The sequence below is a fragment of the Bactrocera dorsalis genome, chromosome 2, assembly GCF_023373825.1.
Source record: "Bactrocera dorsalis isolate Fly_Bdor chromosome 2, ASM2337382v1, whole genome shotgun sequence".
Classification (NCBI taxonomy): domain Eukaryota; kingdom Metazoa; phylum Arthropoda; class Insecta; order Diptera; family Tephritidae; genus Bactrocera; species Bactrocera dorsalis.
The window spans coordinates 48,598,682-48,624,496 of NC_064304.1; the positions used below are offsets into that span (position 1 = coordinate 48,598,682).

At 35.1% G+C, this 25,815-nt stretch overlaps 1 protein-coding gene across 2 annotated transcripts in view; it reads left to right on the forward strand.

The window, feature by feature from the left end:
* The window catches only part of LOC105233793 (uncharacterized), a 90,395-nt gene extending 72,627 nt beyond the window's left edge, over positions 1-17,768 (forward strand). For both annotated transcript variants that reach the window (XM_049447158.1, XM_011215955.4), the window contains exon 4: positions 17,532-17,768. In XM_049447158.1, coding sequence (XP_049303115.1) covers positions 17,532-17,638 — 107 coding nt within the window. In that variant the 3' untranslated portion in view covers positions 17,639-17,768. The remainder of the gene's footprint in view (positions 1-17,531) is intronic.
* The last annotated feature ends 8,047 nt before the right edge of the window (positions 17,769-25,815 follow it).

Consider the following 25,815-nt stretch of genomic DNA (forward strand, 5'->3'; position numbering starts at 1 on the left):
TCTTCGTCCTAAATGCGCCAATTTATGCATTTCATTTAAGATTTCAGTCTGAGTTGCCGAGAACGGTGCCGAAACGACTCTCCACGGTTTTCGTGAACACTGTCAGCTACGACTGATATATTTTCTTCATTCCTTGCTGGACGTGATCTGTTCGGTCGAATATTATCAAATAATGAATGGGTCTCATGATGGGTGATGGTTTTCGATTTTCGGAACAAGTTGAACAATTTGGAAACAAAAAAGGCTATTGAAAAAAGTAGCTGTGTTTGGACCACCCGTTATATGCGGTATAAAGTAAACCGGTTCAATTCATTTTTGATAAACAGGCATAATATTATAAAAAGTCACTGATTCGGAATAGCAAAAATATATCTCACACATTGACCGGTACTTCTGGTAAAAAGTTAGCCCCAGGCCTTCTTCTTCTTCTTCTTTACTGGCGTATACACCGCTTACGCGATTATAGCCGAGTCAACAACAGCGCGCCAGTCGTTTCTTCTTTTCGCAACGTGGCGCCAATTGGATATTCCAAGCGAAGCCAGGTCCTTCTCCACTTGGTCCTTCCAACGGAGTGGAGGTCTTCCTCTTCCTCTGCTTCCCGCGGCGGGTACTGCGTCGAATACTTTCAGAGCTGGAGTGTTTTCATCCATCCGGACAACATGACCTAGCCAGCGTAGCCGCTGTCTTTTAATTCGCTGAACTATGTCAATGTCGTCGTATATCTCGTACAGCTCATCGTTCCATCGAATGCGATATTCGCCGTGGCCAACGCGCAAAGGACTATAAATCTTTCGCAGAACTTTTCTCTCGAAAACTCGCAACGTCGACTCATCGGTTGTTGTCATCGTCCAAGCCTCTGCACCATATAGCAGGACGGGAATTATGAGCGACTTATAGAGTTTGGCTATTGTTCGTCGAGAGAGGACTTTACTTTTCAATTGCCTACTCAGTCCGAAGTAGCACCTGTTGGCAAGAGTAATCCTGTGTTGAATTTCCAGGCTGACATTGTTGGTGGTGTTAATGCTGGTTCCTAAATAGACGAAATTATCTACAACTTCAAAGTTATGACTGTCAACAGTGACGTGGGAGCCAAGTCGCTAGTGCGACGACTGTTTGTTTGAAGATAGGAGATATTTCGTCTTGCCCTCGTTCACTGCCAGACCCATTTCTTTTGCTTCCTTGTCCAGTCTGGAGAAAGCAGAACTAACGGCGCGGGTGTTGAGGCCGATGATATCAATATCATCGGCATACGCCAGCAGTTGTACACTCTTATAAAAGATTGTACCTGCTCGATTAAGTTCTGCTGCTCGAATAATTTTCTCCAGCAGCAACCCCAGGCCTTCGTATCCCTATATTGGGTCACTGGGGTCTTGAGCATTTATGGTCCGACTTTTTGAAGCCGTGAAAGCCATGTGCCACTTTAATAAATAAAATTACCACATTAAAAATATTTTGAGTCGCATTAAGTGCTCGTAACAGCATTAATTTGAAAACCAAAAGGCGGTAAAATTATTTCTTGTGTCATAACATTTTTGGCGATTCTCTATTAAAGCGTTTCACATATACAAATTCACTTATGCATAAGTAGAATAAGATCCATGAAAATGCAGAAAAATCTCCTTCGAGTCGTGTGCGAGTGATTCCAAACTGGGGTTCTCGTGCGCACTTGTGCACGAACATGTTGATCGGAACACATTTGTTTTGTAAAAAAAACTAACAGCCACCGGCTTGAAATGCAAATACGTCCAAGATTTGGAGCTTCGTAGTCAAAGTAGAATGAGTACTGGTCAGTCAGTGGCAGCAGTTGATCGGCAAACTGAATAATAACTGCACGCGTGGACACAAAAATGCTTAGTTAGATGGTTGCCCAGCCGTTAACAAGCTGAACTATTGTCGTTGGATGTTGAACATATATGAACACATACTTGTACATATATGCTTGTGGATTCTGGCAATGCAACAAATTTTGCACAAAATATGCAGGCAGCAGGTGGACTTGCAGCGCGCATGCGCAAATAACTGGTCTACCTTCTTTAGTTGATCAATTTTGTTTATGTTTTTGGTATGATTTTTTTTTATTGGTGGCACTTTTTATGCATTCCATTTGCAAAACATTTCAAATGCTAAACGTTTTGCTCTGGATGACATAATAAAATCTGCTGATAAAATGCACAACAAGTATTGTTAGCACATTTGCATATTGCTGGTAGCAATGAGGCAATGCCACTGGTGGAGTAAATAGACTTCGAGTATTTTACTGCAGTTGTTGCAAGTCGTAGAAAAATAAAACAAATCCGATCGTTGCTTGTTGCGTTTGAGATAATTCTTCTAATTTGACAATTTACCCACGACTTTTCGACGTTTGTCGACAAAATCTCTTCAAAGAAAGCGAACCAAAAGTGAAGGCTGTGAAGAAAGCGTTGAAGTGAAGTCACGCACGATTTTAATTGACATATTTGAGCAGCAGTAGCGACATTTGTGGCGCCAATCCAGACAAAGCAATTTAGCTGTGATATGAAAAGAGATTAGAGTCTCCCAAAATGTTCAAAATAACTTTCATGCGAAATGAGCTGCCTGCAATAAAGCTGATTTTATAACCTTATTTTCGATATGTATGATTCAAATATTCAAAATTTTTAAAAGCTTTATGGGTAAAATAGTTCTATATGGGTTTAAATATTTACATACCTGACACATGTTGTATAGCATGTGTGACATTTTTATACTCTTGCAACCAATTGCTACAGAGCATTATAGTTTTGTTCACTGAACGGTTGTACGTAATCACATAAAACTAATCGAGATATATGTATATAGTGTTATGAAATATATAAATGACCAGGCTGACGAGAAAAGTTGAAATCCGGGTGTCTCTCTGTCTGTCCGATCTTGGTCATCCAATCCAATATCACCACATTTATGTCAATCAGCTAGAACATGTTCACCATAAATTTCCATCAAAAGATTTTCTTCGTATTAAAGTAAAATATCTAAAGAACAACTCCCGGCAAAAACACTTTTTCGACACATTTGGGTGAAAAAATATCATTATTATTGCTTCAAATGAAATACATATAGTGAAAAAGACGCACAAGGGCAGTAGGTTTCCACCGCATGTTGAGAATATTGGAACAATGGAATAATAATCTAAGTAGGCCGTCTATTATCTAACCGCACGAATAGAGTTGTCGCCCCAATAGTATTTTCAATTTTAAAGCTCCATAGACCTCATACATTTGGAACTAATTTTGAAATAATTTATGTATTTTATTGAATAAAAAAATTTTTAAACAAGTGGCAACCCTCATATAAATTATTTTAAACTTTCTTTCGGTATTCATATCGTGGATTTTTTCATTTCTAATGAATCTTTTTGACTACCAATTTTTAAACAGGGACTGCAGTCGCAAGTAGTAGGTATTTAAATAGATGAAAATTAAAAAAAAAACTTTTTTAGTTAAAAGATGATCAAATTGGTATAACGATTTTAATATACATATCTATTGTCCTAAATACTCCTTACAAAAAAGGAAATGTCTTATAAAGTAGATATATAAATACACAGCATGACGTGTCGAGTATATTTTGATATGTCCGTCTGTCTATCTATCTGTAAATACGCGAACTAGTTCCTTAGTTTGGATATATCAAACTCAAGTCCTTATTATTATTATTATTTTTTTTTTTGAAAAAAATTGAAATCCGGTTGACTGTCTGTTTGCCCATCCGTCCGTGCAAGCTGCAACTTGAGTAAACATTGAGATATTTTGATGAAACTTGGTATGTTGGTATCTTAGTACAAAAAAATTTCGAGTTCATAGATGGGCAGAGGATCCCAGTAGCAAGGGCACCTGTGGAAAAATGTTTTTGAAAAAATGGGCGTGGCTCCGCCCTCTAACAAGTTTAATGTACATATCTCCTAAACTACTTAAGCTACAACATTCTTATAAGAACTTCTACCGACAGTGTGAAAATTAAATCGGTGGATAACTCCGCTCACTCCCCATATATTGGTACTGTTAAAAACAAGTAAAAGCGCTGTAAATCAATAACTAAATACGCCAGAGACATTAAATTTTACCCCCGAGATGGAAGAGCCGGTGTGAAAGTTCGACGATGGGCGTGGCACCGTCCACTTTTTGGTGAAATCTCATATCTCGAGACCTGACCAACCGATTTCGACAAAATTTAATGCGTGCCATTTTCCTTACATTTTTAAGTCACCGTGTGTAAATGGACGACATCGGACAACAACCACGCCTTCTTCCCATATAACACAATTTTAAATCCCATATAACACAAATCTAAACTTCATTCGTTCAGTTTCCAGTACACAAATCATGAAGCAATTAATATAACAGAATAAAACTTTGCACGAATAAAGTCTTTAGTGTGTGTCACTTTATGGGCAAACATTTTTCAAATCCAATGAAAACTGTTCAAGCCCCTAGATACCGAATATTTAGACGCCGGTACCTATGTGTTTGATATATATAACTGAAATTAAGGAATAATTCTTTTCTATTATGATATGTCTGTATGTTAAAAATGAGTTGAATCGGAGCAATACTTCCCTTAGGACCCATGTACTTACTTAATACATTATAAAAATGTTCGAACATCCGGCTGACTTTACTCTGTATGATTGGTTTTACACCTTAAAGTATTTTCCTGGCTTTGATTCTTGCAAGTTGCAAGAGTATAAAATGCTCGGTTGTACTTGTTTCTCTTTTTCTTCGTTTGCTGGATTCGGACATTGATCATTATTGAAAACAAAAGATTGTGGATATCCGTGCGTCGTTTTTATGTCTGTTGGTCAAAGCTGGGATCAAAACTAAAAAACAATCAACCATTGTTAGCCATGTCAATCTTTCAGACAACTTTTTGATATATCATGCACCTGCTTTACATAGTTCAACGCAGTTTTAATTCTATTATATCCACAAGTAAGGAAGGGCTAGGTTGTGTCATAACCGAACAAAAAAATATTAAAAAAAGAAGTTTAATCAAATTTTGTGTGCGGAATAAAATTTCTGGTGCCGCAACGTTCAGAATGTTGTTTTTGTCATAACCGTTATATTTGGCGTAGGCGGAGTTATGATCTAATTTCAACAAAATAAGGTTTGGTGACCCGCACGTTTTTTAAAAAATCGGGTGAGGCTGTGTCGGGGCCCACGGCCGTTGGTTTTAACGTGGAACATCTATGTTAGCGAATCGCTTTTAAAGTAAACGATTGAAATGAAAACAGGATTGACGCTGTTTTAAGTATTTTAATAAAAAAAACAGGTACATAATATATACAATATCCAAACATTGTTCCTCATTCCATAGCAAAGTATGTTGTCGAGCCAGCCGGATTTAAGATTCTGGGTCAAAGTTGGGGTCGACAGACTCAATCTGAAATTCGAACCCGATATAGTCATCCATATCTTTGTCAAACACACTCCAGTCGATCTTTATGTCATATTGTTTGTACAGCGGTTGGTTTACCAAATAACTCAGCCACGCCTTGATAACTGATCTACGTACAAAACCACTCAAGCAATTCGATTTATGAATAAGTTTCTTTTTTATGTTGACATTAAAAGCAAAATCGTCGTCTATCCGTCTCGGTAATTGCTGTACCATGTTGTTTACATCGACAGGTACATTGATTACCTGGCCGACTATACCATAGTTATCTTCGTAGCATAATCGACGAATTTGCATAAATGGTAACCGTGGTGAAATCAATCGAATGCTGATCGGGCCAAGCAGCGACAGTCCGCTCGGCTTTGAAGGATAACGAAAACCGTTTGAGCGCGACAGCGTTGGGATTTTATTGGCATCTATCGATTTGCTACAGGTACTGCATAAGCGAAATTCCGTCACATTTTCATCGGGTAATTTTGTTTGAAGGAAAGAAATGTTGCGATGTTTCACTTTCTTTAAGTCTCCTTCGAACCAAAGTCGATCAAAACGCTACAAAATAAACCAAACGGATTGGCTTCAAATACCGTTTTGAAGCGTTTGTCCGCTGAACTCCAATGATTTTGCATTGCTTCACTTCTACTGGTATTGACATCTCTCAGTTCCGTGGCTGATCCAATAGATACATCGATCGTCTGTTCATTCGTTACGTCCATAAGTATAGGTATTCCAGTGGTAGAGGTACTCGCGAGGTCGGCGGCAGCAGCTTTGTGACGTTCCCGAAATCGTCTCGCTCGCTCGGCGCCGGACATTGAGGTACCTATGCGTGCCCATAGCACCCTCTTTTTAACGATAGCCGTAATTTATATTTCTGGCTGGCTCTTGCACGAGCTGAAGCCGACATAGCAAAAGTTTATATATTTATTATCACTTTCTGGTTATTTCAAATATAAATACTGTCCAAATTACACTTATTTTTGTATAAATCAATCGGTTTAAAAAAAGAATCACCGCGCTATAAAGTCGGAGTCACGAGTTTCACTGAATAGAAACAAGCGAGAGCGCCGGTTTCGCACAGTTAACGCAATATGCCTCCGCCGCCCCGCTCGACATCGACACGAACTCAATGTCATAACAGCGAGCTGACTATATAAGCGAAATATTCACACCACATTTTTGTTTCTAAGACTAATAGTTTTTTAATTATTAAGGTACGATGATATAGACCTTTTTGTTACGGTCCACTTTTTAAACCTGCTACCCGTATAATTCGGCGCGATTTTAAAGACGTTTCACGTTAAAATTGTCAAGTGATAGGTGTGTCCCACCACTGTAAACTTTATTTGGAGCTTAGTTATAGCATTTTAAATGTTTCTGATTACGCCCATCTGCAACACCAACCCTCCTTGGGTCTCAAGTTTGATCAAGACATCTCAATTTTTACTAAAGTTATCACTTGCACAGACGAACGGAGAGGCGTAGGATTTTAACTCGTTGCATCATCCTGATCATTTATGTATATATGTATACATAACTTCATATCTATCTCGATTCGGTTTAGGTTATACAAACATCCGTTAACAAAACAATTATGCTCTGTAGCAACATGATGCAGGAGTATACAAATAATTTGTCAGTTCAGCAATTTGTTGATTAAACAGAAAATAAATATTTGTAATGGCAACAGTTTTGAAATTCAAAGAATGGTAAATCGGACAAAAAGAAATAAGCTCAAACCAAATTCGAGTAGTACCAATTGTACTTAAGGATTAGTGCATCACGCAATGGTTTTACAACATTTAAATACATGCTTTAAAAATAATGTTCCTTAAATTGTGTTAAGTCCAGCTCTCTTTTATGACGCGAGCCATCCTTGCAAATTTACTTGTTGTTCATTAATTCTTGACTTTATTGATTATTTTCTGTCGTAGAAATTTTTTTCTGATTAAGCCGATTTTCAGTGGACTACCCCACTCTCGAGAATTTCTAGATTCACTCTATATATTTCTATATAAACATTCCATAGACATACTTGGTATAATCACTTATGTATGTGTTGTGCTTATGTATAAGAATAACGGTAAAAACGATAACACCTTATAGTAGCATGTGCGCTCGGGTACAAATACTGTAATGACAATAATAACAAGCGACTGGGCGTAGTGTTGAGCGTGTCAATTATTTGTTGGAAGTGAGTTTTTGTATATCTGTTTTGTCACTGTACGAGCGCCTGTCAAACAGACATTGGCAAGTGTGATTTCTGCTTTACTTGCGTGCGGAAAATTGATGTGTTTTTTGCTTGGGCTGCATTTTAGTGTGCCTTCATTTGATTATTTGCCTTAATTTGTTATACCAATTGTGCAATTTTGAGTGTGCAAGAATGCAAAAATTTGCTTATCACCAGTCATACATCTGCATACAAATTGCGAACACTGCCCATTTAACTTTTTGTGATTGCACACACACACACATATTGATTTAATAACTGACAAAAGGCAAGCAACAAGGTAAAATTTCAAATAAAAAAGCCTGCGTTGCAATTGTTGGCAGCGGGAAGTTTTTAATTTTGATGTATTTTACATAAGAGAGCATGAGTTTGTGCGTGTGTGTGTGATGCAGAGTAGCTCAGCAGCTGTCTAACAACTGGAGCGTTGCAGTGGGTGGTTGGGTACTCAAGTACACGCCAAATATGTACACTTTGGCTATGCTAAAATAAGCACAACAATAAAATGGCAAGTGGCCTAATGCCGGAATGACCGCAGTGCAAACTTTAATTTTGCCGTACATCTGACCATTAATCTCGGCGTCCTGCAGTAAAACGCCGTAGTCGAGTTTGTGGGTATGTGTGTCTATGCTAAAGCATATGCGTTTGGGTGTACGTGCCGCTCGCCTTGCAAACAGTGCTGACTAACCTACCCAAAAACAGCTCGAAACTATCGATGAGGCCGAGTGAGCCGCATTAAAACCGCGCATGTTGACACTAGTGGTAATAATAGTTGAAATAAAAAGCCATTTCTGCAGGACAAAACGCTCGTATGCATATTATTATGGTGGTAACTTTTTCTCCTACTGGTTGCACACAAGCATATGCCTCCCATTCATGGCACTTTTGTGTCTGTTGGCATCGTTATGCAAACACTTCACTTTTTATGTAAATGAAATTAACCAATTACAATAACACAAGGCAAAAATGTGGTTAAACAAAAACTTAAACTTTGTATTAATGACGCGTGCAGTACAACGGCATTTCATCCAAGCCACAAAAGACTGAACTCACAAACTCGACGAATGTTTTTGCGTGTGTATGTGTCTCTCGTTAAACCTACGAGCTTACGAAAAGTACAGAGCTTGTTCTTATACCCTTAACAACGTTTATTAAGTTTGCTACGAAGTTTGTAAAATTTAGAAAGAAACGTCGGAGGCCCTATAATATGTGGTATATAGTATATATTAATGATCAGCTGGATGAGCTGAATCAATTTCCGTCCGTCTGTCTGTATATCAATCTGAAATTTAACACCTTTTTTTCAAATTTTTCTAAGGAACCTTTTGTATTTGTGAAGGGTATGATAGCTGCGGTGCAAACAAAGTTAACGTCTTTCTTGTTTCTCTTGATTTTTACATTTTCACCTGAAGTTAAACCTAACTTCACTTGATCGCTTCTATTAGCATTTTAAATGGTAGCAGTAAGTAGTGGGTGTTGTTGAAGTTTTCAAGTGCCAATAAATAGTGGAAAGACATCTGGTGGCTGGCTGCCGAATGCTTACTCGAATGTTCAAGAAATCTCATAAATTACTTAAGCGATTGTGTTCTTTTAATATGACAACCCTCCGTTCATGTTAGTCAAATAATAAATCAATATTATTTCTTAAGTCGAGGTGCGGTTGCAGAGTTTCGGCTTTTAGAGTTCGTTTGTCGTTTCTTTATGGGTTAATAAAAGTAAATCCGAATTGGCAGTTGAATTCTCATTTCATAAGTTATTAATGTTACTCATTAGAACAATAGAACACCAGGAGCTATTTCAAAAGTTCGCTTAAGCTATTCAAAACTTTCGTGAAATTTTCAATGTCTAGCTGGGTTTCTAATAAAAAATTCGGGTCATCTACAACAGTATTCATTATTCGACGGAAGAGTGAAAGGTTATAATCTTGTTTGGTATCTTATTACCTTATATTATAGACCTCAGACTTATGTAGTTAGCCTCCTTACTATACATTTTGTCCGAAATATTGGTACTAAAAACAATCGAGTTATCTGAAATGAGATACTATATATAATATAAGCACAACCAAAGCTCAGATTTAATATATTAATATATAGTATATATATATGAAGGAAAAATCAACAAACGAAAATGAAATCATTATATTATGGATAAGCGTTTTAAACAAATCTACAATACTTTACGTTGACTTAATTTTGATATCTTACCTTACTTATTGACAATATAACGTAAAAAGTCAAGTGAATGTTTGTAAATTTGTATAGTATGGAACCGATGTTTTCCATATTTGACAACATGACAATTTTTCCAGAAAACGTTGCTCCCTGTCTTTAATTAAGGTACCTCACAGAAGTACCAATATTATGGGTAAATGTCAGTCCTGAGGTCCACATATTCGTATACCCACGTAGATTCATAAATACTTTTGGCTTCTTGTACAAAATATTTATTTTGTTATTAACCTGATTAATTCAAATAAGTTACTCGTATATGTAATTATTGTAAACTAATCCAAAGAGGCTAAGTTTAATATTATATATTGGCACATGAGGAAAAAAATTAGCAAAAGGCCAATACTAATTCGATGTGATCATTTGGTTCGGCCAGAGGACTCGTATTATCCTGCTTTAGAAATTAACATCGAAATCATAGCCAACCTTGATCATAATAATACACAAAACCTTTGTTTTCGGTTCAACTTTCCGAAAGCTAATTTTAAGAAGATTAATTACGAACTTTCTAAAGTAACTTGGCCAGATTACAGTGGCAATATTGAATTTAGTGCTTCCCATTTTAATGAAACTATTTTAAATTTATTTTAAAAATACGTTCCGAAGTGTGTTGTTACTCAAAAAATTAGTTATAATTTATGGTTTTCGACAGAATTATGTAAATTAAAAAATAGAAAATCTCGTGCTTAAACTTAAAAAAAAAAACTGGTTTGGTTGCTGACTATTCAAAATATTCTAAATGGCGTCGAAAATTTGCTGAACTTAACAAAATATGTTATAATAATTATATAAACAAAGTATGAAATAATATTATATGTAATCCAAAATTGTTCAATGGTTTCGTCTACTCCAAACGCAGGATTTCTAATTTTCCGTCCGCTAAGAAATATAAGTATAGTATGTCTAGTGACAATCACACCATTTCTAATATGTTCGCTGAATTCTTTAGGTCCAATTACTCTCCAAAATCTCCAAAAATGTTCCGCATCAGCACAAGTTATGTCCGATTTCTGTCATTAATGCACCTACCATTTCCGAAGCAGACGTCTTATATCAGTTAAATATGTTAGAACAATCATACAATTATGGCCCAGATAGTATTTCCTCATGCTATGATATAGATATGATTCAATGTGCCAAATATATAAACCAACCCCTAACAAAACTATCTAATTCATCTCTTATGCAAGGCTTATTTCCATCCATATGGAAAAGTCATTTATAATTCCTTTACATAAGAGTGGATTTAGGTCATCTATTGAAAACTCACATGTATCAATGGGTTTTAGGGAGAATAAGAATACTGATGTTATACAAGTATACATATATAGATTTTAGTAAAGCTTTTGATAAAGTAAACCATTCAATTCTTTTGAATAAACTTGATCTTCTTGGTTTTCAACCAATATTTCTAAAATGGGTTGTTTCTTCATATTTCACGATACTTTTTCTGGCATAATCAATGTTCCTTCAGGAGTTCCTCAAGGTAGCCATCTGGGTCCAATTCTGTTCTTGTTATTTATTAATGACACATAATTTGTTTTTAAGTATTCAAAAGTTTTATTATATGCTGACGATGTAAAACTTTTTAAAACATATACTTCAAACAGCGAAAGATGTCTGTTGCAAACAGACTTAAACAACCTAGTTTCTTGGTGTGATAGTAATGACATGCCATTGAACCTTAAAAAATGTAAAACGATGTGCTTTTCACGTAGATCTGTAGACCGTGGGGCCGTCGCCCCGGGCGCAACGTCTTGCAAAACGATCTTCGCTGTTTTTTAATATTCAGAAAAATACTTCAACAAGATAAGGAGTTGCACACTCACAATGTAATAATCTGAATAACAATGAAAAATATTAATTTTTACTCGAATACTCTTCAGTCTTTGAATTTGTCTTATATCTTTCTTAAAAATAGTGATAGAACTTAAAGATGCACTTTTCTAGCTTTGATCGCTGCAAAATCACATATCATATCATTGTAATTTAAAGGTGAAGCAGTTTCACATTCTATTGAGAGAATCGCAAGATCGGACAGTGTACTTTGAGTCATGGTCGATCTCCAGTAAGATTTCATCAATTTAAGTTTACTAAAGGATCTTTCATAAGATACTACTGATACAGGTGTAGTGAGTAGTATTCTTAAAGTTGTCTTGTAGGCTTCCAGTCCCACTGAAGAAATGTGTTCTTCGCTCTCTTTAATAAAAGTAGGACGTCTTGGATGTCACTGTATAAATCTTCGTTATCCAAGTCATCTGGATAGGATTTGGCAAGTTGCTGGCATTTTTCTTTAATTTCGACGAGTTTGTTATTGTATAAGTCTCTGGTTCTATAATTTGTTCAAAATCACAAAGAAAACCAAAACGGTCATTAAGCTTTTCCAAATTTGTAAAACGGGTGGATATTTCCATTGATAGCTTATCCAGAATTTCGATCATAAAGCGTCGCATTTCTTCTTCTGAATTCAAGCCAGCATCTTCAGATATATCCCCAGACATATTTCACTTCTTCCGAATTCTCTTGATAATAGTAACACCCCACTGTTCGCACTTATTTTTGGCTTTGACTAAATTTGGGCAAAAATTCCTGCAAATTGTGTCAAAAGTGTACAAGATATAGATCGAAAATGGGTTTTTTCTCTGTCTTTTAATAAGATGTCTTGTAAATTTACTATCAATTTCCTCAAAAACCGTATTGTGAGAATTTTGGAAAATCAGAATTTGCGTGGCTTCTAGTTCCTAAATTTTATATACTTAATATCGAAGATATTTTGTAAAAATTCCCTTTTGTTCGAACCGCCTCATGAAACTTGTAGGTAGGTAGATAAAAGGGGGGCGGTAGAACATCCTTGGCCCCAGGCGCCCGAAGTTGTAGCTACGCCACTGTCTGATATTAATTTTAACGTTACCACTAGCTCTACCAGGCAGTTTAGACCCGTACTTTTAAAATTTTCTAGAACAAATTTTGAGTTAAATGAACCATTCCGCCGTGTATAGTATGTCATGATTTCAATTCTCATTCCAGCACATTTGATCTAACAGGTTCACTCTTTACCATTAAAAAAATTATTTTAGCTACTTTTAACAAATAACATATAAAAATAATTAACTTTAAACTAATTCTTAATTTTGGCTGTTGAAATTTTTGTTTATGTAGCTGTATTTTCTTACTTATTGTAGACTCTATGAGGGATAAATTCAACCGAATTTTTGAAAAGCGTATGTTATGTATAAGAGCTAAGCTATTACTGGTCCGATTTTATAAATTTTAGGCAGAAGGACATACTGTTATCGACGCGCCACTTCTTTAAGTTATCTCATATATTGATCGGTATATTCGGTATAAGGTAGACTGTAAGTTCAAAAATCTTTTTATTAGCTATATGAGAGCTAGGGAAAGTATTGAACAGAGGTTGTAAATTTTTGGAATCATGATATATTTTTTCAAAAATGATTTCTCTTTCATAAGGTGTCCCACAGATTGACCGGTACTTGTAGTAAAAGGTCAGAAAAAGGCATAGGAAAATTTTACATCGCTTCCCTTGACACTCTTATGTACCATCTTAGCATTTTTAGCCCACATATGCGCCTCGATACTGCGCTTCCCTTTATCGAGTACAACCGTTTTGTTGTCCTATTTCCTCACAGTTGCATGTATCACCTAAAACTAATATGGGGACATACATATATGTATATATATAGGTAATTGCAGTCTCTACCAATACCGACGGGTCCAAAATGGACTGCGGAGTGGGTGTATACTTCAATGATCTCGAAATCTCTCTCTCTATCCGACTGCCAAACATCTTCTCAACGGAAGTACTATTTATAGAGACGACCTGTAGTGTTTGAATTATTACGGGAGGATACAGAAAGCAACTATATACACAGATATCGAAGCAGCATTAATTAATTCTAGTGCATTAGCAATTGCAGAAAGGCTGTAGCTCACTGGCAAGTCCACAGCAACATTTTCGGCAATGAAAAAACAGACGAGCTTCTTTAGATGAATCCGAAACGAAGTTATTACGTGTACCATGTCCGCTGTGAACGATCAAAAGAAAGCCTTATACTCACTATGAATAAATATCACAGTGCAAATGGACAACAAGAATCAACTATGTACATGCTAACGAAGCAGATATGGACCAAATATGATAAGACTAGAGCCTAGGACTCACTACATAGGATTAGTATTTGTAGGCTGACAGCAATTATAAAGGGCAATGGAAGTTTGAAAAGTCGCGCTAAAAATAGGTCAGCCCTATAGCAATACTTACCTCAGCTGCTCGCTGGAAGTGAACGCTTTCAATGTAAGTGTTCAGCTTTAGCACAAACCAAACACAGAATATTTGGAACGCATCAGGCACCGTTGAATATCTGTCCACAAAAAGCAATAAGTAGTTTCATCGAAAGCACGAAGTGGTTTGAGCGAAAAAAATTAAACAAGATAGCAAGTTTATAGAAGTCCGTTGATAGTACATCAAAATGGCGCATCCAGCGCTAATTGAGCCCAAAGTGACAGGTCTCATACATACCTCCCATATATATAAATGATCAGGATTATGAAAGGAGTTGAAATCCAATTGGCTATCTACCTGTACGTCCATACGTCCGTCCGTCCGTGCAAGTTGTAACTTTAGTAATAATTTTGTTGCCTTAATGAAACTTGGTAGACATGTTGCCTGGCACCATAAGAAGTTTGGTATTGTAGATGGACGTAATTGGAACACTGCCTCGCCACAAAACTTCATTAATTGAAAACGTATAAGGTGTCATAACCGAGCCTTAAATTAAGATAAAGAGGTGCATTTTGTACAACAAATCACATTAAGTAGGAGCGTCATTGGTATATTTAAAAAGTTTGTTGCATAAATCTTCCAAACAAATTGAGCTATAATACCCGAATTTACATATAACTTACAACAGTGTGAAAATAGACGAAATAACCCTGGCTACTACCTATATAACGGTTTTCCTAAAAACTTCTAAAATAATTAAAAACCAATAACTAAATTCGCCAGAGACTTTAACTTTTACACTCGAGATGTGACAAAAAGCTTAATAAGAACCAGTGTATAATTTGGGCGATGGACGTAGCACCGCCCACGCTTAGGTGAAAATTCATATTGTGGGACCTACTTGACTTTCGGTATATAACATTCTTCTGATATTCCTATATTACAGAGCGAAAATGAGCGAAATCGGGCTATAACCCCGCCTACTAAATAACAAAAAATTAATTCCATCTGATTCTTTCACATTTCAGTATACAAATAAAACATCAATTAAAATAACGGGATGGAACTTCACATGAATAATGGCCTTTGAAGTGTTCTATCTTGTTCATAATGCTTTCCTGATAACAGGATGTCTGTGTGTCAAAAATGAGTTGAGTCGGGTCCATACTTCCCTTAAGCGCAATTGGATTACTGCCATGCTCACTAAACGCCATTAAACGCAAACCTATAAATTACCACAACTAAGGACTAAATCTAGATATAGAACTGTTACTGATGTAGTAGAAAGGGGTACTAGTGAACTAAAATTTTTTAAACAGTGGGCGTGGCCCCGGCCTCTAATAAGCTACTAACGCTACAACAACCAAACTCGCCTAGAGTAAAATTATAAGAACTCTTACCAACAGTGTGAAAATGGATGACATCGGATGATAACTTCGCCCACTCCCTATATAACTACATAGACATAAACTACTAAAAGCGCGATAAATCAATAACTAAATACGCCAGAGATATTCAATTTTACTCCCGAGATTGTATGAGAGGGCATACCTCGGGATTTCCTCTACCGATTTCAACCAAATTCAGTATTTAATATTCTTAAGGCATGCCTATGTCACATTGTGAAAACGAGTGAAATCGGTATACTTCCCATATAAAACAATTTTAAATTTTAAATGATTATTTTACTTTCTAGCGTACAAATCAAGAACCAATTAATACTATAATGAAAGTAAACTTTGAAGTAAACTAAGTCTTTGAAGTATGTCACCTTATCATACAGGATTGTCTTAATCGAACCAAAAATCCTCAAGCCCCTAGGAGCCAAATGTGTGGACCCCAGTTGGCTTTTTACCAAAAATTTCGGTCCATGTGTGAGATATATAATTGAAGTTAGGAGAGAATCCTTTCCTGTTAGTAGTATGTCTCTGAGTTTCAAGTGGATTGAATTGGTACAATAAGGAAGTATACCTAATATAAAGAATTACCGCATTTGTCGCCCAGTATGTGAGATATCTAAATAAAATTGACATAGCGTGCTTTTCTAGTAACGGTGCATATTGTGATTAGAATGAATAAATTAGGGTGAAAACTTGCCCTAGACCTCACATAACTAACAAGCCTGGAAGGTATTACCGCGGCTTTAATCCTTGAAAGTTACTGATAGCGATGGCAAATTGTTTAAGACCCAGAGAATAAAGTTTTTGAAATTTATAAGTACTTAAAATTATAAAAAAAAAAGAAATTGTGTCATTTAAATTAGTATTTCAACTATATTAAGAAATGATCTATGAATAAATTTTTTATCGTAATTGTTGCTATTGCTTATGCTACAAAAAAATAATAAGAAAGTAAAAAAACATGAATGCACCTTCACGTTACACAGAATGTACGTCGTTACACGTAGATGATTCAATGCCTGAAGAATTAATATGGGAGTATAGAATAGTACAGGTGTATAATGTTGGCTTACTTAATCACTAATTAAATTTTTAATATGACATTAATTGGATTTTCTTTGAACTATAAACACGCAAAGTCTTCTCCTTGTGTAATGTTCGATCTCAGTAATTATTAATTAAAAAGCTGTCAAATGAAATATTCATAAATCTCTTCAGAATAGATTACTAGGGATGTTAACCATTAATATTTTCAAGGTTATGTAATTAATCAGTTTAGAAAATTGCAATTAAAGATCATTAAAATTATAGTAGTTAGAGAAAGGGACGTAATATCCCTTGTACAATTATTTATTGCTAATTAAAAACAATGTATGAGGTGGATCAATAAGTAATCAATAAATTTACTCAATCTGCGAAACCTGTTTAAGTAATGCCCTTTAATATATTCACAGTTTGCGTCAGTTATATTTGCATAGATGGCAGTAAGTCATGTCTAATTATCTGGGATGGGGCATAAAGAGTTTAATAGTTGCTGGTTTCTACATCTTAAACGATTAAAACACAACTCTTGTATAATTAACCTGTTGGTAAGAGCAAAAATCTGTTAAGAGTGTTACGCCCACCTACAGACAATTAAACATCTGTGCCGCGCTACTGCACCTGTTGCCAGGCAATGAGTAAGCAATTTCGTATACGAGAGTGCAAAATATCGAACAGATGTTTAACTACAATAATGCATTATGCAAGCGGAAATATAATACTGATTACACTGCATTAAGAGTATTCATGACGAGAAAATATATTTTTCTTTACTTTGTTTTGTATTTATCATTAATAGCTGGTATAAATAAACCAGTTGCTTAATACTTGTACAATTTAATCTTACAAGTATGCAATAATTACTAAACTATCCACATAATATATCTATGCTTATCAATAACCTAGCAAATCAAGTAATTATACATTCCTATACTTGGCTTTATTGACAATTCAAATTAAGTTTTTTCTTTCATTTTTTCCAGATTCCGGCGAGACTTATTATACTACTGCTTATCGAGTGCCGGCCGATTCGTACACCGCCTTCAACTACTTCAGCGATCCATATTCACACCAGTTTACTTTGCTTTAAACGAAATGTGGATAAAAACCAGTCATAGTTATGTATTAAATATTATAGTTAAAAATGTTAAATAAAATATAATGTATGAATATAATGTTGATTTAAATAAATAAAATTATGTTATTTAGACTATATAAAAGGATTTTTTTTTAAATTTACAGAAGCGTGAGAAAATTAGTTGGAAATAATAATAAATTCGACTGTCTTGAATATCATACGGTGGGAATTAGTTCTGTTGATATTAACCACACCCTACAATGGGCTTAAAACGCTTAATCGATTTATGACGGGCCTTTGACCTTTCTCTGAAAGGTTTTAACATCACAAAAGATCGGTATTTCGACTGTGCAAGTGAGAACATTTTAACTGTTTTCGGTGCATTTCTCTGCCATTTGTAGAATCTAAGCTATGAATCTAAGCTTAACATATGTATGCAATCAATGGTTATACTAATTATTAGTTATCCAATTTCAAGGACTATGCAACTCTCTTAAATATTTTGTATTAACTAATAATACTCCGTAGTCATACAAATTGCTTTAATACTTAATTTTATACATTGCATTACATTTTTGGTTAATGATAAAGAGAGATAACGCTACCGAAATTTAGCTTATCAGAGCCTCAAATGCTTAAGTACAGTTTTTATTGACTTTTATTTTATTCAAAATATTATGTTTTTTAAGATTTCTGGCGATGTTTTCTAACCACTCAAAAAAATTTAAATTTATGTTTTGCTAAGCTAATCCACGAAAAGTTAGCAAAATTGTGTATATTTAGGGAAAGTTTATTGAAAAAGAACAAAAAGAAGTATCCGAAAATATGCAATTCTCCCCAAAACAATTAAATTCATGTATTTACATATAAAATATGCGAATATTCTTTAGGGTTTTAAGCTTTATAAAGAATATGGGTTTAACGGAATATTTTTAATTAAATATTTATAGTGCTTATAGTAACGGGTGGGTCATCTAACGTTTTAATTTTGAATTATCTATAGTTCGACATTGGAAACGTCAAATACCATTCGGAAAGTGACAGATATTCAGTAAAAAGTCTAAAATTTACGAAATGGGTCGCTATTCACTAGAAGAAAACTGGGAAATATTGACAGATTGGCCAGAAGATCGTTTGACCGAGGATGGTCAATTTTACCGAAAAATCATCTTTTCAGGCGAGGCTCATTTCCACCTCGATGGTTACGTTAACAAGCAGAATTGTCGCATTAGGGGCACAGAAAACCCGCACGTAATCGTCGAGAAGCCAATGCGCCCAGCACGAATCACTGTATGGTGCGGATTTTGGCCTGGTGGAATCATCGGCCCATTTTTCTTCGAAAATGAAGAAGGAACCGTAACCATCAATGGTGAGCGATATCGCGCAATGTTAACCGAATTTTTCTTCAAGCAAATTGAAGAGGAAGACTTGGACAACATTTGGTTCCAGCAGGACGGCGCTACGTGCCATACAGCAAACGCTACACTCAATCTTTTACGCCTTATCTTTAAATTTAAAATTTTATGTGGCCCACTCTATATAATGAAGTGGAGAGCTAAGTTTGGTGTTCCACATTAAAGGGTTGCCATTGTAATTCAATTATGTTTTAAACATTTTACGGTTTCACAAATTTACTGCATAAACCTTAAAACATATCACATTTTAGTGTTAATAATGTTATATTTTATGTAGAACACATGCCTGCTCTGTTTATATTTTAATGGGTAAAATGACAACTTACTTGCCATTATGTGTTTTATACGAAATCTGAAAATTGACAACATTCAAGAATGTACTTCAACAGTTTGATATGCGAACCAAGAGTAGCATAAAGATCGGAATGAAGATCAACAAATTATATACCCGAGTTGACGCAAATAAATAGCAAAGAGATGGCGAAATTTTGGTGAGGCCCTAAACTTTTAATACTTAATATTAATTCGCTGAAAGTTTAGTTGAGATGTCCAGCAGTCAGGCCATTATATATGAAAGGGGTGAAGCCTCTTTGACAAGGACTTCGAATAGTTTTGGAAGGGTAGATAAAGTACAAAGCGATAATCCACATTTATATTATGATACATGATTAATTTTTTCTATCCTATCAAAAGTAAGAGTAACAGTTGCCCTATGAATTTTTATACTCTTACAACGTGTTGTCACAATGTTCAGTCGCAATTTGTTTTCAGAATGTTGTGTCTTCGCAATTTTTGTATCGAGAGGAACGACTTGTTTGACTATAGCGACACATGCGATGAGGATGAAAACATTTTCACGGAAACAGTAATATGAGAGACTATTAACTTTCACAATTAGGTGAGATTGAAAACGATGTTAAAAACCATCTCTGCACTGAAAGAAACAAAAATTGACTTTATTTTAATTAATTTATTTACATAAAACTAATCAATTATCTCAAAACAATAAATTCAAGAAATTTCATTAATAAAATAAGGTTCTTCAGGTTTTTCTTAATACTCGTAGCTATGGTATTTCGGTATATGAAAATAAGGTACTACAGTGGTTTCTTAATTCCACATAATGCATTAATTTTTTCAGTCTTTCTAATAACTAAATATGCACATTAAAATAATAAATAAATATTTTAAACTAAAGCCAGACAAATATACAAGTCTGAATGCCTTTAGTGCGTCTCTTATTTTTCTGAGTAATTTCAAGTAGCGTCTCCTGTCTCAATTTCTTTTTTCAGTGTCTTTTGATTTGGTTTTTGGCTGGGTGTTGACGTAATTTTAATTACAGCGGCTGGTTCAATTCAATCATCTATTAATGATATGATTCTAAGCTTCTTCTTCGAACTCAATTTCCTGCCTCTTGGCACCAAAACTATAGTGGTTTTCCTCCCAAGCTTAATTTTTCTCACAACTACAATTGTATCTTTCCTCACTATCGGTCCACACTGAAACAAAAACATATTTAATAATTATTATTTGTGCACTAACTACTGTAGTACGCACTTTACTTTACTTATATGAACTTATGTGCTATATTGTATTGTATGTGCTAATTATGAATGAAGACAATGCAGCTGCTGATTTAAAATAGGGTGCCCTTTTTTATTTATCATTTAAAAAATGAAAAATCTTTGCGGGGTGTAATGACACATTTGTGCAATAGGTACAATGAGCCAACATTTTCATCGAGAAAAGAAAACGCTATAAGACGTTGTGAATATTTTAAGTTGTTATTGTAGGTGCCACTAGTCTAAGATTGAATGAAACTCACCCACAAGATAAAATCCACAAGCAAAGTAAAAATTACTGAAGCTGTAGATCTCCAGTCTACCGTTTTTGAAATATAATTCCATAAAGCAATTTTTAAGTTTATTATTGATTTACTTAACATAAGTGTATACGTTCTACTCCCCCGAAATCGGCAATTATTTATCCATGTGATCAAACCAAATGTGTAAATGTGAAATGAGTGCAATTTCCATAACGGGTCAGTAAATTTAACTGTTGATAGCTCTGCTTTGTGTGCATATATATTTTGCATGAATAAAATTGGAAGCCATAAATTCATCGACAAGGAAAAAACGTTAGCGACGTGAAAATTGTATGAAATTGTGCATTTTGCACCTTGACAACAACGAAGGCAGACAATTGACTCGGTTACTGAATGAAGTGAGTATTAAACAGCTGCCGATGACGGCGCAAGCCGACAAAAGCTGGTGCAGAGAAGAATAGGAATAGTGGCGTGAGAGCAGCTCCCCCATCACGTGCGCAGCTTAACAACTTCAACCAAGTCGAGTTGAAGCGATGGCGTGCGCTCAATCGGTACCTTTATGCATTTTTACACTAGCAGCAGTTGGGCTGCGAGTGTGTGAACAATATTGCGCGACACAGAAGCGCATGTGCAAACATTCATATCAACAAAGACATATGTATACGCATACTCCCCCCACAACAGAGTTGCGCGCTTGCGCTTTCAGATGAAGCGTCTGTTCGCACCGTGAATGCTGTCATGTCTAGATCACATTGCATTACAGCGCATGTTAATGAAGAACCAAAGAAGCCAGAGGCAAAACAACAAGTTGCGAGGCAGAAGAAAATAAAAAAGCGGATTCTCTTCGACTTTTGCGTTTTCCGGCAACTAAACATGGCTCCGTGCGGGACGCTGTACTACGTGTGAATTTTCCGTAAACAAATGCAAAAACGCAATACCAAAGCGTTCGAACGGAGCGATGGCGATGACTTAAAGTGGCTTAAAAGAAGTTAAGTTGAAAAGCTGTATGTAAGAGTAAAAACGTCTGAAATTTTTTGAAAGTGTAGATAATTATATAAGAAACCTTAGTCCATATTATTCACGCTGATTTGTTGGCCTTGTAAGTTATGTAAACAGTTAAAACTGTAAATTTAGATTATGTCTGCAATTAGCACAGCGGCGGCTTTTACCTTCACCCATATACTGAGCTGTTGTGAACTGCGCAAATATTGCTTAAATAAACACATTTTAAACGAGTAAATCTGCCTATTTATGAAATGTAGTATACTTTGGCTGTGAAATGTTAAAAAGATGTTGTAAAATTATCTTCAATTTATGGCCTTTTTTATGTATTTACGTGGCGTATGCCTTTATATTTAAAGATCACCGAAATAAAAAGTCGCAACCAAACTAATTGAAATAATTTCCGTCAATAAAAAACACGAAAACGTTAGATGTAAATAAAATTTGTGGACCCTTTACCTAATAAAGTTAACTAAAACCTTAAACACAGGTGATTTTACTACAATTCAAAACCCTAAATGCTGCCTTGTTACGGTGAGTTTAGAAAGTTTTATGAAGACAACTTTATATAAGCATAATCCAAATTCGGTGTCAAATATTTGTTAATTTTTTGCGTTTGCGTTGGCAATGTACAACATTTTCAATGCAAATAATGTGATGTCGAAAGGTCTATTCGGGTTCATGTCATTATTGCTGCGTTCACATTCAAAAGTTGTGTCCTGTTGGACGATCGGGATTTAATAATAATCTTTTGTAATTTTGTGATTATATTGGCAACATAGTACTGGTGAGCGATTGAATGGTAATATACAAACGACGGTTAATAGTTCAAGGTGATTTCATTGAGCGGTAAATTAACACAAAGCACTCAAAGCAAACCTCGTCTATTTTCTGATAAACATTTCCCACTGAAAATTTCACTTGTGTTACTTATAACATGTTTAACATATTGTTTAAAAAAATTCTTTTGGTAGCTTCCTTTTTAGAGCCGTTGTGTAGACTTTATACGATCGGTACATGCTTAAAAGATAGTCTCAGTGTGAAATTCGATTTTTTGTTGTTGTTATTATGTCACGAACCAGAGAATTTTTCCGACAAATGGACTCTACAAAACTAACGGGGCCAAACTGTCACAATCTCAGATCATGGATATTTACTGATTTTTGTATTTACTTAAAAATCCAGTAACTTTATTTGGCTAGCATAGGTGTACATAGGTGCTTAGGTGTATAAATTTTTACATAACAGTAAATTTAAAATTATATGTATCTTGAGTTCATTTGGATTGGCATCGTTCAATTATCGTTTTTAGGATATTTCAAAGGCACTGAAATAAATAAATAAAAATTTAGTTGAGTCATAATGATGATTATGAAATGTGTGACTGTGGTCGTTAGTCGTTCGTTACAACCAAGGAATTACTACAGAATATAACAAATTGAATTGCTCCTAATCATCTCTAATCGCGTTGTCTGGCTCTATTTTAGGCAATGAGCATTTACCTTAATCGACACCATTAACCACGTTGCTTATTCAAAGTTCTAATTGTTACTAATGAATCAAGTGCAGACACAAAAACAAAAACAAGAACCAATTAGACTGACAAGAAATTAGAATTGTGGTAACAGCTTGAGAAAGACAAAAAAGAACCACCGCCGCCAAGTCATTCGGAAAAGTGATTTACGACACTTTGGGTGTTCAAGTCAATCAATGTACGAACGCTATAGTTGCAATAACAACAAAAGGACTGAATTCGGAGGTGTTTGGTTAAATTACTTTGCGCGAGCGTTTTTAAAGTGCTCCGTGCTGCAGGCGGTAAAAACTGTAACAATAATAGCAATTTGTGGTAGCTGCAGCAGCAACAACAACCACTGCAACCAAAATCGCCGCCAAAGCAATTGTTAAATCGACAGTTTAGAATAGTTTATTTTTAGAAGGCGACCATGACGCCACGCTTTTGTTGGCTAAATGTCTATTAGGCGATCTTTTTGTTGCTGCAAGTGGCAATAAAAACTACTGAGAGCATTCGGTATTTGGTAATTTTTGTTCGACGTTGTGTGTATATGTGTTGGCTTTGCTTTTCCAAAACTTCCGCGTACATTATAATAATAAACACTAAATACTAAAGACAACGGAAAATAATAAAAAATTTATTGAATTGAATAATTTATTTTCAAATACAAATAATGCGATGAGAAGAGCCTATAATTTGCATATGATGATATGATTATGGACATGAAACTATTTATCTTTTTACTTCTGGCTTAAGAATTTGGATTATTATATTTATAAAGTGTATATGAATTAATTAAAAGCAGTCACTTTTTTTTAAGAAAAATAATGTTATATATTCAAATATATATTTTATTATTTGTATAATGCGATCACATTCTGTGAGAAACTTATGTATACATGTGCTGAAATTAGCATAATTAGAAAAGTTTCGTATTTATGTATCATTATGAGCAAAAAATAGTAGAAATTTTATTTTTCAAAATCCTCAAAGTAATCCCAATTATTATCCAATATTTTTCCAATCTTCGAAACAGACTTTACCTTTGTCACAACGTTCGGCCGATTCATCGTTTGTTTCCGAGTGATTTTGGAAGCAATAGTGCTTTTACTTTCCATAGGCCCAATTGATCTTTCGAAATGGTTTTCACTGATCCTTCCCATATTCCAACGATGCCAGTAAGACCTTTGACTGGATGTGGTTCGACGTCAACGCGTTTTCGACCCTCTTTGAATAATTTGTACCAATCAGAAACCCTTTTTGCAACATTGTGAACGTTTCCGCATCAGAAATTTGATTCCATGCAAAAAAAATAGTGGAACTTCTTCACTTCACTCATCGAAAAAAACTTTATGTACTTCAGAAATACATGCATATACAAAACACAGATGTCATTGACAGTCATACCAAAAAAGAAAAAAAAACTTTATTGTATAAAAACGGTCCAAAAGTTTTTCCCTTATTCCCTCAAATAGCAATGCTTAATTAACATACGAAACGCTTTATGATCCGTTTTTTTTTGTAACTAACACAAGTTTCTTTACAAAAATTCTATATTTTTTTAATACCTAATAGAAATCATGTAGATGGTAGTAGTAGAGTAATAGTATTATCTATGTATGTGTCAGCCTCAGTAAAGCGTGAACGGGTCCTCAGCCACACTTTTCTTGGGATTAAAAAAAAAGCAAAATTTCCCGCAAATGTCGAGAATTCGGCTCAAAAAGTGACATTTTCAGTTGAGAATAAGTTTGGGATGCAAACAGATCTCTATAAATACATATTTTGTTAGGTTAATGTTGACACAAATGTCCAAGATCGATATAAAACGATTTAATCGACCAGTGCTTGACCCTAGAGACATATATTGGAAAACGGCGGAAGCAAGTAGACCTATTTCGACAAATGGATTTTCCCGCAAAATTTGCCCACAGTAGCATTTAGAGTCTTAGTGATGCTTGTTATACTCCAGCAACATGTTGCGCAGCGTATAACTGCTTTGTTCTTTGTAGCACATCAAACTATTCGGGATAGATATACAGCTTACAGGAATTTTGTAAAAAGATGAATCGCAGCTTCGCATGCTAATAAGTATTTTGTATATATCTCACAAACTAAGGAAGCTATTCAACCAAACTTAGAGCAAGTCCATTTAACATTTCATCATTCGAATTTGGTAAAATCAAATATTAATCATATACAAAGGCGTGGCACGCCTTAACGGTAAAATCAATCGCAACGCTAAATGGTTTCAAACTAAGTAAAGCCATTGATATTAGTTAATTTTATGCAAAACTAGCCGCAAATACCTTTAAACTGCTGCTTCAAGGTGCTGTAGATCGGTGATAATAAGCAACCTTCCTAAATATACATACATATGTATACTTAGGCCAGATACTTTTCAATAATTATGTCAAATATCACTTGTACACTTGCC